The sequence below is a fragment of the Hibiscus syriacus genome, unplaced genomic scaffold (genome assembly GCF_006381635.1).
Source record: "Hibiscus syriacus cultivar Baekdansim isolate YM2019G1 unplaced genomic scaffold, ASM638163v2 tig00110705_pilon, whole genome shotgun sequence".
Classification (NCBI taxonomy): Eukaryota; Viridiplantae; Streptophyta; class Magnoliopsida; order Malvales; family Malvaceae; genus Hibiscus; species Hibiscus syriacus.
In genome coordinates this window covers 1,083,351-1,097,465 of record NW_024062831.1, presented here as the reverse complement: position 1 = coordinate 1,097,465, position 14,115 = coordinate 1,083,351, and the positions used below count along the sequence as shown (strand labels likewise).

At 35.8% G+C, this 14,115-nt stretch overlaps 1 protein-coding gene across 2 annotated transcripts; it reads left to right on the top strand.

The window, feature by feature from the left end:
- The first annotated feature begins 5,576 nt into the window (after positions 1–5,576).
- Positions 5,577–12,772, top strand: LOC120138818 (transcriptional corepressor LEUNIG_HOMOLOG-like). 2 transcript variants are annotated; one of them, XM_039154221.1, is made up of 18 exons: positions 5,577–5,746; positions 5,883–5,932; positions 6,026–6,121; positions 6,845–6,954; positions 7,051–7,334; positions 7,425–7,479; positions 7,621–7,732; positions 8,377–8,426; positions 8,509–8,781; positions 9,229–9,297; positions 9,459–9,683; positions 10,555–10,696; positions 10,776–10,885; positions 11,052–11,201; positions 11,439–11,594; positions 11,695–11,811; positions 11,900–12,097; positions 12,299–12,772. In XM_039154221.1, the coding sequence occupies exons 2-18, from the start codon at positions 5,896–5,898 to the stop codon at positions 12,440–12,442; spliced, it is 2,328 nt and encodes a 775-aa protein (XP_039010152.1). In that variant the 5' UTR covers positions 5,577–5,746; positions 5,883–5,895; the 3' UTR covers positions 12,443–12,772. The 2 variants fall into 2 exon arrangements, with proteins under 2 accessions (XP_039010152.1, XP_039010151.1); XM_039154220.1 differs by having other exon boundaries at positions 9,226–9,297; positions 12,299–12,770.
- Positions 12,773–14,115: the final 1,343 nt, after the last annotated feature.

Below are 14,115 nucleotides of genomic sequence, written 5' to 3'. Positions count from 1 at the left end.
GACGGATTCTTTACTAGATGTATAGCACTTTGACTGTCGCAATACAAGACATTGTTTTCTTGTTTCTTGCCTAACTCTTCCAAGAAACTTTGGAGCCAAACCATCTCCTTGCTAGCTTCCGTAACAGCGACATATTCTGCTTCAGTTGTGGAGATAGCAACTATCTTCTGTAGTTGAGGAACCCAACTCACTGCGGTTCCTCCTAGAGTATAGACATACCCTGTAGTGCTCCTTCTGATGTCAACATTTCCGGCTAAGTCAGCATCTACATAGCCTGTTAGTATCGTATCTCCACCTTTGAAACAAAGTGCTTTGTTTGTGGTACCCCGCAGATATCTGAGGATCCATTTGACTGCTTCCCAGTGTACCTTGCTCAGATTATTCATGTACCTGCTAACAGCTCCCACTGTTTGATCAATATCTGGTCTGGTACAAACCATGTCATACATCAAACTTCCAATCACTGAGGCATACGGCACCTTCACCATGTGTGTACGTTCTTCCTCCGTCTTTGGTGATTGATCTTTGGAGAGTCTGAAATGAACACCTAAAGGTGTACTTACTGGTTTAGCATCTTGCATGTTGAACCTGGAGAGTACTTTGTTGATGTACTCAGCCTGTGATAACATCAAAGTCCCCGACTTTGTGTCTCTCTTGATCCTCATCCCAAGAATCTGCTTTGCAGTGCCCAGATCCTTAATAGCAAACTGCTTCGACAATTTTTGCTTCAAGTTTATGATCTCTTGCATGTTTGAGCCTGCAACGAGCATGTCATCAACGTACAATAATAAAATAATGAAACTATTATCGAACCTCTTGATGTAGCAACAATGATCTGCTTGGCATCTGGTAAAACCACTGCTACTCATGAAACTATCGAACTTCTTGTACCACTGTCTAGGAGCTTGTTTTAAACCATACAAGCTCTTCTTCAACCTGCATACCAGGTTTTTCTTGCCTGACTCTATGAAGCCTTCTGGCTGCCTCATGTAGATCTCTTCCTCCAAATCACCATGAAGGAAAGTTGTCTTTATATCTAACTGTTCAAGATGTAAATTCTCTGCAGCTACAATTTTCAACACCAGTCTGATTGTAGACAGTTTCACGACTGGAGAGAAAATTTCATTGTAGTCAATACCTTCTTTTTGCTGAAAACCTTTGACAACCAATCTCGCTTTGTAGCGTTTGCTCCCATCGTGCTCTTCTTTGATCCTGTAAATCCACTTGTTGTAAAGCGCTTTCTTGCCTGGTGGTAATTCAACTAATTCCCACGTCTGATTTGACAAAAGCGAGTCCATCTCATCTTTCATGGAAGACTCCCACTTGACTGAATCCTCCACTTGCATTGCTTCATCATAGCACTCTGGTTCACCATTGTCAGTCAGCAACAAGTAGTGCAAAGAAGGAGAATACCGTTGGGTTGGTTTAGGAATTCTGGAGGAGCGTCTCAGTTCTGGTGTGCCTGGTTCTTCCTCTTGAACTGCTTCAGGACTGATCTGAACATCATTTCCAGAAATCTCCTCGAACTCAGCAAATTCCTTTGTTTCAGCTTCGGTATTACTTGATTCTGCGGTTGACATGTCTTTGTACATCACATTTTCATTGAAAATGACGTCTCTGCTTCTAATGATCTTCCGATTTTCGTAGTCCCAAAACCGATAACCAAACTCATCACCACCGTAACCAACAAAGGCACATTTGTTGGACTTAGCATCAAGTTTACTTCTTTCAGCAGAGTCTATGTGTACATAAGAAATACAACCAAACACTCTTAAGTGTGAAAGGTTTATTTCTTTCTTGCTCCAAACTTCCTCTGGTATTCTGCCATCCAAAGGAACTGAGGGCCCACGGTTGATCAGGTAAGCTGCAGTGTTGATAGCTTCAGCCCATAGAAATTTGGGCAATCCGGCATGTATCCTCATACTTCTGGCACGTTCATTCAGAGTTCTGTTCATGCGCTCTGCTACGCCATTCTGCTGCGGTGTTATGGGAACTGTTGTCTCCATCTTGATTCCATTGTTTGCGCAGAAATCTCTGAATCTACTATCTCTGTACTCTCCTCCATTGTCAGACCTCAACCGCCTGACTTTTAAACCAGTCTCATTTTCCACCATGGCCTTCCATTTTCTGAAGGTATCGAAGACTTCTGATTTCTTCTTCAGAAAATAAACCCATACCTTCCTTGTTGAATCATCGATGAAGGTGACATAATATAGTGAGCCTGCAAGAGATGGAACTGGGGATGGTCCCCATACATCAGTATGAACCAATTCTAACCTTTCTGCCTTGGGTGTCTTACCAATCTTTGCAAAACTGACTTTCTTTTGTTTGCCAAAGATGCAATCCTCGCATAGTCCGACATCTACATTCTTTAGATTCGGCAGCTTCCCTTTTGACAGAAGTATCTTCATTCCTTTCTCGCTCATATGGCCAAGCCTTTGGTGCCATAGGTTTGATTTTCCATCAACATCTGCTACTGCAATGATATTCTCTAAATTTGAGGTTACATAGATAGTACCAGTCTTCTTACCATGAGCAATGACGAGTGCTCCTTTGGTAATCTTCCATTCACAACCTGAAAAGGTTGTACTGTATCCTTCTCCATCAAGTTATCCTACAGAAATCAAATTTCTTTTGAGACCAGGAATATGTCTCACTCCTGTCAGCTTCCAGGTGGTCTGGTTTGGCAGCTTTAGTCGGATGTCTCCTTTTCCGACGATCTTCAAGGTTTCATCATCAGCAATATGAACCTTCCCAAAATCACCACTGACATAGTTCTCCATGATTTCTTGGCATGGCGTGGAGTGGAAAGATGCCCCTGAATCCAAAATCCATGATTCAATCGGACTGTTGACGCTTAAAATCATGGCATCACCTGTCTCCTCCGTCATGTTGGTAGATTCCTGTGCGCCGGTATTTTTCTTCGATGCTCGGCAATCTCTTTTGAAGTGGCCCTTCTTGCCGCAATTATAACAGGTAAAATCTTTATTTCCTGTTCTTGATTTTCCCCTTCTGGATTTCGATCTGCCACGATTTGAATTTCTTTCTGAAGTTCTCCCTCTGGACTCCATGTGCAAGGCTGAGGAGGTTGATGCTTCACCTGATTCTCTCCGTCGAATTTATTCGCTCAGTACCAGATCCCGAACATCGTCGAATTTTAATTTGCTGTTTTCCGACGAACTGCTGACTGCTGTAACAGTAGCATTCCAACTGTCTGGTAAAGATGATAAGAGAATTAAAGCTCGAACTTCATCATCAAATTCAATTTCCACTGAACTCAACTGGGTTGTGATTGTGTTGAGTTCATTTAGGTGTTGTGCCACCGATGCCCCTTCCGTCATCCGCAAATTGAATAATCGCCTCATCAAATGAACTTTGTTTGAGGCCGATGGCTTCTCATACATACTGGAGAGAGCCGTCATAAGACCCGCCGTGGTCTTTTCCTTTGCTATGTTGAAAGCAACATTGCGGGATAACATCAGTCGGATAACTCCGAGGGCTTGTCTGTCGAGAAGAGCCAGTCTTCATTCTTCATGCCCTTTGGTTGTTTTCCTGAGAGGGGTTGATATAGATTTTTCTGGTATAGAAAATCTTCAATTTGCATCTTCCAAAATCCAAAGTCCGCACCATCGAACTTTTCAATTTTCACCTTCCCTTCGTCTGCAGCCATCGCTCCCACTCGAATCTGGCTTCGTTTAGATCGTTTCTGACAATTTTTGCGAACCACCGTGTATTAGAACACCTCCGTCGACAAACTCGTATCGCCGACCGAATTTCACTATTCACATAATTCACTATTCATGTGAATAGTAAATCGAATAGTAACCTCGCAAAAAATTGACAAAATTCATAACCCAAAAGCTCTGATTACCAGTTGTTGGGAAATAAACCAAGTACAAGTAATTTCCCTATAACCAAATTAGTGAGAATGCGAAATAAAAGCGGAAAAATAATACCCGAAATTGATAAAGGAGTTCAGCCAATTGTGCTTACGTCTCCGGACTGCTGCAGATCTTTTACTAAGAGAGAAAATTTACAGGTGTTTACAAAACACTCACTATTCACAAGAAAGCTCTCTAGTATTGGGAGAAAGAAAATGATTTTTGGGATGGTTTTGAAGCTAAATGAGCTAGGGTATTTATAGTTGAAACTTAAGGACTTAATCTTGTAAATACCCTAAAGCCTAGGGATTAATTGTGATTATCCTATTATCATTTTTTAACAAACATCTACCAAACTTTGAAAAACTATTTTTCAATGAAACATTTACCAAACTTTGAAAACCATTTTCAAAGAAACATTTACCAAACTTTGAAAACCATTTTTTCAAAGTTGGTTACCAAACTTGAAAACCATTTTAATAATTTCAACAGACAAAGCATCTGATAAAGATAACCATGGAATTAGCCTAGGAACTTATAGATCAACATCTGTCACCTTTTTATCCGATTACTTCTGTGCAACCGATATCACATTTGAGGTGATAACTATTCGTTTTTGATTCTCAAAAACCAGTGAAAAAGCTCGTTTCAGGCTTTCAGCATGTTAATAGGGTAAAGTATAGTAATGGTCACTAAACTTTTCTAAAGATTTCATTCAGGTCCCCCAACTTTTAAAACTTCTAAAGTATAGTAACTGTTGGGGTACCATATTGCAAACGGACTAAATGTTGGAGACTGCATTGCAAGTTTTAAAAGTTGGGATCTAAATTAAAGCTTTAGAAAAATTTAGTGACCATTACTATACTTTACCCTAACTTAATTTACTTGAGTTGATCCGGCCAAATTGGAATAAATTTAAGTTTAAAAAATTTAGGCATAATAACAAAATTAGCCCCTAATATTTTCATAAATGGTCACTTTACCCTTTATTCATTTTTGGAGCAATATAACCTTCAATGTTTCAATTTGGCCAAAATAGTGTATATTGAATAAAAATCGTTAGTTGATTAATATTCAACACATATTATTAACATGATATTTTTACATATATTTAGTTGGTGACGTGATATGTACACTTTTAATGATGTGGCACGTGCCACATAATCACTTTGAATAATGTGACACATATTACATCATCAATTTAGGTAACATGAAATATGTCATGTCATCACTTTAGTGATGTGACACATGTTACGTAATAAATTAAACACATTTGAAAATGTAATTTAACAATTTGTATTGACCGTTAGTCAATTAGCAATTTCATCCAACAAAAGTTATTTTAATTGAAATTTAAATATTAAGACTAAAATAATTATAAAAAATAACAATATGGTCATTTATACAAATGTAGTAGATTAATTTTATTATTATCCCACAATTTTATGGGCTAGTCAGCAAGTCCATAAATGAGAGTCGAATGAAAGAACTCTTTCAAAGCTCTGAACAAGTCCATACCTTAGGTTTGGCTCCTAACCTAAAAGCTCCAAACCTCACCAAGTGTCCTTTTTGATTTGTTTTTTCCTGTTGAAAAGCATAATTTTTGAGTTTTCAGACCCCTTGAATTTCAATTCTTCTCCCACGCAAAAGCCCTAATTTATCGATTTCTTTCTGATTCCCAAGGTTTTAGCTCTTTTCGACTTGAGATTTCAATATCCATTAAAAAAACTTATGAATTTTGATTAAGCTTTTTGAAATATTTATTCTAGAATGCAGAAGTCGATGATTGATCAATAAAGATCAATTCTTCATGAGCTCAAGAATGGTAATGTAGCTTTTAATCCGTCTGAATCTATCTTTTTAAGGTTAGTTCCCATCAAATATAATTGTAAATTCAGGTTTTACGATTACGCGTTCTAGTACTTAATTTAGAACTTTTATGATAAAATTGAATTTTGAATTTACTTTTAATCAATTGTTTGAATTTTTTTGAACAATTAGATTTTTTTGGCTGATGCGATGGGGCAGAGTAATTGGGAAGCAGATAAGATGTACTGTTCTTTCAGAAAATTAATTGTACCTTTTAATTTAGTTAAGTTCTTAATTTTTTTTCTTTGCCCCCCCTCCTTTTTTTCTTTTTGCAGGCTTGATGTTTATATATGATTATTTGGTGAAGAAAAAACTGCATACAACTGCAAAGTCTTTCATGACAGAAGGGAAAGTCGCCCCAGATCCAGTAGGTAAGGATTGGCTTTGACTGTGTATAAATCCTGTTACTTTGAATTTGGGAACTTGGATTTAAGAGATGGTGTCAATTGTGTAATAAGAAACATTCGTGATCATTTTCCAAATTCATGAATTTGTTAGATGCTTATTCTAGCTGTGAATTTTAAATGTCCATAGATAATTTGCTCATTTGAAATTTATATTTTTATACCTTTCAAATATCTAATCATATCTAATCTATTTACAAACAATGTATGCATTCTATTCCCACAAGTTGTATAGCAGATGAAACCCAAATCCACATTTTTATGTTTCCAAAAACAACAATAGTTAATTGTTGATATTGTGCGACTGAAATTCTTTTACATGGAAAGGAATATGGAGCTTTTACATGATTCCTTTTTAGTTTACGTTACCTGCATAAATTTTACCTGAAAGTAGTGTGTTACGCATCTTGGCCACTTCAGATTTACATGGGTATGGGACTTAGATTCTCAACTTTATTGTAAAACTTGCTGAAATTGACTCTCCAGTAATAGGTGCCCGTGTCTTATATTTGATGGAAAAAAGGCGTTTGAATTTAATTTTCAAATTAATTATGGGTGATTATTTAATTAAAATTAACGGTTATAATTTATTCTAATTGCTTGGTTAGATTGTAACTAAGACAGCATATGATTGGTAGAGGGAATTTAGTTTGAATAAATGATTCATGTAGAACTTGTTTATTTGTCCAGCAATTGATGCTCCTGGTGGGTTTCTTTTTGAGTGGTGGTCTGTCTTTTGGGACATATTTATATCAAGAACAAATGACAAGCATTCAGAGGCTGCAGCAGCATACATAGAGGTAGCTTATTAAAACTTTAGCAAGTATTGTTACGAATTCTTTTCAGTAGTGCAATTTGTACTGATTGTTTTCAAACTATTATGGTATTACGATCAGGCACAACAAATCAAAGCAAAGGAGCAACAACAGCTGCAGATGCAGCAGTTGCAGTTAATGCGTCAAGCTCAGTTGCAGCGTAGGGATCCTAATAACCCATCTTGGGTTGGTCCTGTAAATGCTATTGGCTCTGAAGGAATGCTTGGGCAGTCAAATGCTAGTGCATTGGCAGCAAAAATGTATGAAGAGCGCATGAAACAACCAAATGCAGCGAATTCAGAGACGTCTCAACCACTTCTTGATGCTAGAATGGCCCTCTTAAAGTCAGCTACAAATCATCCTGGGTAAACATAATTTTTGGATCAAATGTTTTGTTTTGCTGTGGTGAACCCTTTTCAGGTTTATGACTCACAAACTTTCTGTCCCTGATGCAGCCAGTTGGTTCAAGGAAACCATGGGAATGTAATTGCAGCATTGCAGCAAATTCAGGCATGGACTCTAGAAATTGCTATACCTATGCAACTTGGATACAGATGTTCTTGCATTTACACCAACATTTTACAACTTCACTATCACACTCTTTCAGTTTGGTTGCACAAGTGACTATATATATACATATTCACCTCACAGGACATTAAAGGTGAAGTGAACTTGGGTGGTACACAGAGATCTATGCATATGGACCCTTCTTCAATATATGGACAGGGAATCATGCAGTCTAAACCTGGAATGGGAAATACAGGTAATTATTAATTATGGTATTATATTCCGTTTGCAAGTTTCAACCTAGGGTTGGTGGTGAGTTTCATTTCCATGGTCCAAACTTCTCATTAAATATCCTTTTTTCATGGTTCATAGGTTTAGTTACCATAATGTCAATGACATTCAGCCTCACTAGAAACATGTATCATTTGTTTCATGTAGACTCCATCTTATCTTTTCTCACATATTCAAGTCTTTTACTTCTCTGAACTTGTGTAACATGATACCTAAAATTCAATAGAAAAGCTAGGCCAAGGTGTTTGTTTGTGGGCTACAATATGCTTAGTTGATGCGGTTAAGAAGAAAAAAACAGCAGTTACGATTAGGGAAAAAGTTGGAACTCTAGAAAAAAATAGGGTTAAAAACCACTAGTTTCTTTCTATTAATTCAAAGATATCAATAAGATTAACTATTTTGGTTCTAAAGCCAACAACTTATTTATATGGATCTTCTTTCTACCCAGAAGTCATATTAGGACTCTTTGGTGAGGATTTTGGGATATATATGTTATACAAACCCAATCTCGACTTGAATTCAACGATGCTTGTTCTTGGAAGAGCTTTGATTAAGTCTAGATATTTTTGTAGATATTCTTATGCTTTAATGTTACTTTTCTTCTTCGAGGTTTGAGCCCTGGAGTTGGTAGCCTTCCATTGAAGGGTTGGCCATTAACTGTAAGCTCTACACTGCTTCTGCCCGTAATATTTTTTTCCTTATCCTAGTGGGTGCCCCTACCAAACTCAACTTATTTTACAGGGCATTGATCAAATTAGGCCAAATTTAGGTGCACAAGTGCAAAAACCATTCTTGCAGAATGCAAACCAGTTTCAACTTCTGCCACAGCAGCAACAGCAACAGCTCCTAGCACAGGTCCAGACACAAGGAAATCTGGGTAATTCACCCATGTATGGAGATATGGATCCACAAAGATTTTCAGGACTATCCCGAGGCAACTTAAATACAAGAGAGGGCCAGCCAACGGCCAATGATGGGTCTATAGTGTCTCCAATGCAATCAACCTCATCAAAAGTAAGGTTTCCTTCCACAACCAATTATAACTGTTGTATTTACTTCCTATAACCAAATCCACCATTACGGTTTTCCTGTTAGAAATAAAAAAGATAGAAATATCCTGCAATCTTGTTAATGGATGAAAATGCACCATGTCTTTCAATTTCACATTCAATAAAAAGAAAAAAAATTAACTTGTCTCAGTGTATACTTCCCATCTATCATGACTTTATTTAACCAAGATAATATGATTATCATTACCCATCTAAATATACCTTTGTTCTTAGGACTTGGGAGAATAATGTATATTTATCTATAAATTTAATGGACCAACTTTATTTTTGTATGTGATTTTAATGATGGTTACACTAGTTCTGTCGTCCTTATGAGACCCTAAATTTGTTGAAAATGGCCAATGCTCTACATGCTTAGTATCATCTGATCCCTTTTGTGGTTTTTCAGCAGATGAGCATGCCACCAATAAGACAATCTTCCTCTCAACAGGACCCATTGCAGTCACCTCAAGTGCAGCAGGTTGATCGATCTTCTGTTTTGTTTCTTGGTTATGTCAGTGTTTCTTGTTACCATATGCTGCCAACTGATCTTAATACAGATTCATAGGAATTTATTATGGGAATTTACCTTTTATCACCCCTAATGATGTGAATTGATGACTATTCTGATTATTGTGTCAGAACAATCGTAAAAGAAAAGGACCATCTTCTGGACCTGCTAATAGCACTGGCACTGGAAACACAGTGGGTCCTTCCTCAAACTCTCAGCCATCAACCCCGTCAACTCATACACCTGCTGAGGGAGCAGCTATGGTGGGAAATATGCAGCATGGTAGTAGCTTGTCAAAAAAAATGATGTATGGATCTGATGGAACAGCTGGTATTGCATCATCAACCAATCAACTGGTAACTAATGCTAATTTATCGCTAACCTGATGATGTTAAGTGAAAGCTTTAAATCTGCAATATTAATAACCCTAAGGTTTCCTGGATTCATGCAGCTTGCATAAATTTTTAGATACTAATTTGGTATAATTACCAAGTGTTATTATATGCATGAGCAAACAGTGGTTGACTTGTTTCCTCTATGTAAAGCAAGTGAAGCTTTAAATTTGAGTCCCCACCTTATGACCATGGTTATGTTTATTCTCGTCAATCTATGAGGCACGGCTATTTTCTTCTACTCTATTATATTGCTATCAGAGTTATTACTTATGTTCCAAATATATTTTTTACTTTCAAGTTGTTCCAAAAATGATAAATAAGTAGTAAAAAACATTGGATATTTGACATTTTCAATGGTTTGGAGAACAAATGCTCAAATATCTTGTTTTTCTACCATCTGAAATGTAGATCTAGAGTGGCCTTCTCATCACATTTCATGCAAAATAACTGGCAATTATTGGTGGTAATGTTGGTCACTAATATTATTTTGTCGATATCCAATTATCCATGCTTAATATCGTCGGAGTGATGAATGTTAAAAGCATTGCTTCTATATCTTGGCTAAATATTTATGCCATAGCCTTGAAAGGGATGGGGACACGTTATCCCTTTGCACCAACAATGTGTTTGACACTTCTATGGAAGTTGTTAAGAGCTTTGTATACCTTGTTTATTGTTATTTGAATTTCTTGTTTTTGTTTGCATGGTTATGGATGAATCTGGTTATTTTGATAGTAATTTTACGTGAATCATGCTGCTAGTGTTTCTACACTATTATTCTTCAGATAAGCCATTTAAAACCTTGTTTATATGATATAACTCCTAATTGCAGGAAGACATGGAAAATTTTGGAGATGTTGGCTCCTTAGATGACAATGTGGAATCTTTTCTCTCACCTGATGATGGAGATGGGGGAAATTTGTTTGGCACCTTAAAACGAAACCCATCAGAACATACTACTGAGACTTCAAAGAGTAATATTTGTTCATCATGCTCTTAGCAATCCAATTCTTCAAGTGACCTTGGCGATGAATCTTTTTTTGTGCATTTCAGATTTTGGCTTCAATGAAGTTGGTTCAATACGTAAAAGCAACAGCAAAGTCACCTGCTGCCATTTCTCTTCAGATGGAAAGTTATTAGCCAGTGCCGGCCATGACAAGAAGGTATAATGATATGTATCACACAAGGAATGTATTTTCTTTTTGTAGCACGTGCCACATTAGTTCAAATTATTAATTATTGCTATTTTATTGAATGTTTAATTTCCACATTACTTAAATTGAAGTATGGAATAATGAATGTGGTTGCTTGTCGATTTCCTGTCAGTAGGTTGTTCTGTGTAACATGGAAACTCTGCAGACTGATTGCACTGCAGAGGAACACACTCATATCATAACTGATATTCGATTCAGACCAAATTCCACTCAGCTGGCAACTTCTTCTTTCGACACAACAGTCCGTGTTTGGGATGCTGCACAAGTATAACTTCTTGCTCTTTCCCTTTTTAATTTTTGTGTATTTCTCTTGTATTGAATAGGTTTGATTGTTTCTCTCATGTTGAATTTATGCTCACACCCTTAAACCCGACACTCTTTGCTGGAAGACAAGAAGCAAATGTCTTACCATTATAGAGAAGATATAGGACTCTACTTCGTTGAAGTTTCAATGAATATTATGGTTCACATTTTGGCTACTTATATTATTTTTTTTTCACAGCCAAGTTATTCCATCTGGAAATATACAGGGCATACAGCACAGGTTATGTCCCTCGATTTCCACCCTAAGAAGACTGAACTATTCTGCTCTTGTGATGGCAACAGTGAGATTCGTTTCTGGAACATCAACCAATATTCTTGCACTCGAATCTCCAAGGCTAGCTTTTAAAACCCTTGAGCTCTTTTTCCTTTTCAAGTACTGCATGCTCATTTGTTTAGACGTTTTTCATCTAAATTCTTTTCACTAATTGAAGCAGGGAGGCAGCACTAATGTCCGATTCCAACCAAGAATAGGACAATTCCTAGCTGCTGCGGCCGATAATGTTGTGTCAATCTTTGATGTTGAGACTGACAGAAGAACACAGTTATTGCAGGTGAAGGAAGAATTTACCTTGTTCTGTGGTTTTGGATAATCGTTTTCGATAGTCTATGGCTTCATATATAGTTACTTTTGACACTCAGGGCCACAATACCGAGGTACACTCTCTTTGTTGGGACGCAAATGGAGACTTTTTAGCTTCTGTCAGCCAAGAGTCTGTCCGACTGTGGTCACTCTCCTCTGGAGAATGCATTCACGAGCTTAATTCGAGTGGAAACAAGTTCCATTCTTGTGTTTTTCATCCCAACTTTCCTGCTCTCTTGGTCATTGGAGGCTACCAGGTGCTATTTCCTATTCTTATCTTGATATAACTGGAACTAATTGATACTTGCATTCTATTTACCCGCTCTTTGACTCGATATTGTTGATAGATTTATGGCTGTCTTTTTGTTTTGGATTTGATACGAAATCATTTTTACCTTCATTTGTGACATATCCTCGTTGTTAATTTCGTTTTCTGTCTGTGTAAATATATTTTTCAGTCGTTGGAGCTTTGGAATACGGCCGTGAACAAGTGTCTTACGATTTCAGCACACGACTGCGTGGTATCGGCACTAGCACAGTCGCAAGTAACCGGGATTGTTGCATCTGCCAGTTATGACAAATCTGTTAAAATTTGGAAATAACTCCAATTCTCAAAAGAATCGGCCAGGGGTTTCTGGAGGTAACTGAAATGCAATATCCACGACATACTTTCCTGTTTAGTTGATTTTTTTTTCTTCCGTTGGATCGAAAATGGTGGCTTGCCGGTGTAGCAACGTAGGTTTGTGGGAGTGCTATATATACTAAATTTATCGAACAAAGTCGATATCGGTTCAGATTTTAGACATTTTTGTATCTTCGTTTGTTTATCCCTTAGAGTTCCTAAAGTGAGTTAATTTGACAAATAAAATAAAAGAGTGTATGTAATTGTGTGTGTGTTTTTAAGTACACTTGATTGTTTGAGAGTAGTTGAATCGTGGTGACGTTAATTTTATAATGTTGTAATCATGTTTGAAGTGTTATATAAAAAGTCACGTGCATTTATTTTGGATAAATTACAATTTTAATACATAAACTATTACTTTTGTTATGTCTCTAAATTTGTTCTTTAAACTCATATCTAACTTTTTAGTTTAAATTTTATTTTGATACTTCGTTATTGAAAAATTAGCATAATTGTTGATGTGGTTTTTTTTTATTTTCTTCAATGTTGATATGACATTATTTTATGATGACATGTCAGCATCATCATTAGGTATTTAATGGTGAGTACCAAAATAAAATTTAAATTAAACGTTAGGTATGGTTTTGAAAAAAAATATATTTAGATATCAAAATGAAATAATATTAATAGTTTAGGTATTAAATATGTGGTTTATCATTTATTTATTTTTATTAAAGTTACTAGATTATTAAGGTAAAATATACAAATGGCCCAGACTACAAGGTATTGTTTTATTGAATTCTTCGACCATTAAAAGTTATAAAATTATTTTTTAATTATATGACACTAATTTAATGAGTACTCTGATTATTAAAAGTTATAAAATAATCATTTAACTATTCCTATATTTTAAATTTGTCATTCGTTAAAAAAATTAATGGTTCACATAACAATTAGTAATTTATTTAAACTAACTAATATTTAATGATTATTCAAATAATATTAAACATTTAACCATATTCAATTTCATACCTCGTTATGTTTATCGATATAATTTATGTACTAAAAACAAGATTAAAAATAAATAAATTTTTACGTGAGTCTCCCGATGGTTAAAGAGATATTTGTTATATTTAAAGATTTCTGGTTCGAGCACATTGTCTATAGAAGTGTTTGCATTCTTTATCAAAATGATTTGGAGTCTTTTTAATAAATATTATGTTGTAATCAACTAATGATCTCAAATTAATTAAAATATAAATATATTTTAAATTAAAACAAATATATTGTTTTAATTTAAAATGAAAAATAGTAAATTATCGATAGAGTTGGTTCAAGTGGTAAACGATTTGATATCGTTTAAGTAGACATCGAGTTCGAGACTTAGTGAATGCAGAAAATCCCTATTAAGAGACTCATATTTTAAAGTTAAGTGTGCGACACGAGTCGATTTGAATTAATCAAAATAAAGTTATAAGGTTTGAAACTTAGTGTATGCAAAAAATTCTTATTAAAAAATTCATATTTTAAAGTTAAGTGCGGGTCGATTTAAATTAATAAGAAAAAAGTTCTAAGGAACTTGACGGGGAAATAAAAAAACATGGAAAATAGTAAAATAAACTTAAGAAATTGAAGCCCATAGGGATAGGGCCC

What these genes read in the sequence shown, in the direction of transcription:
- LOC120138818 (XM_039154220.1), top strand. Translation starts at nt 5,896, where the DNA reads ATGCGATGGGGCAGAGTAATTGGGAAGCAGATAAGAT. An exon ending in ACCTGGAATGGGAAATACAG is followed by an intron (nt 7,733 to 8,376) that starts GTAATTATTAAT and finishes TTCTTCTTCGAG; the next exon opens with GTTTGAGCCCTGGAGTTGGT. An exon ending in TGGTCATTGGAGGCTACCAG is followed by an intron (nt 12,098 to 12,298) that starts GTGCTATTTCCT and finishes TATATTTTTCAG; the next exon opens with TCGTTGGAGCTTTGGAATAC.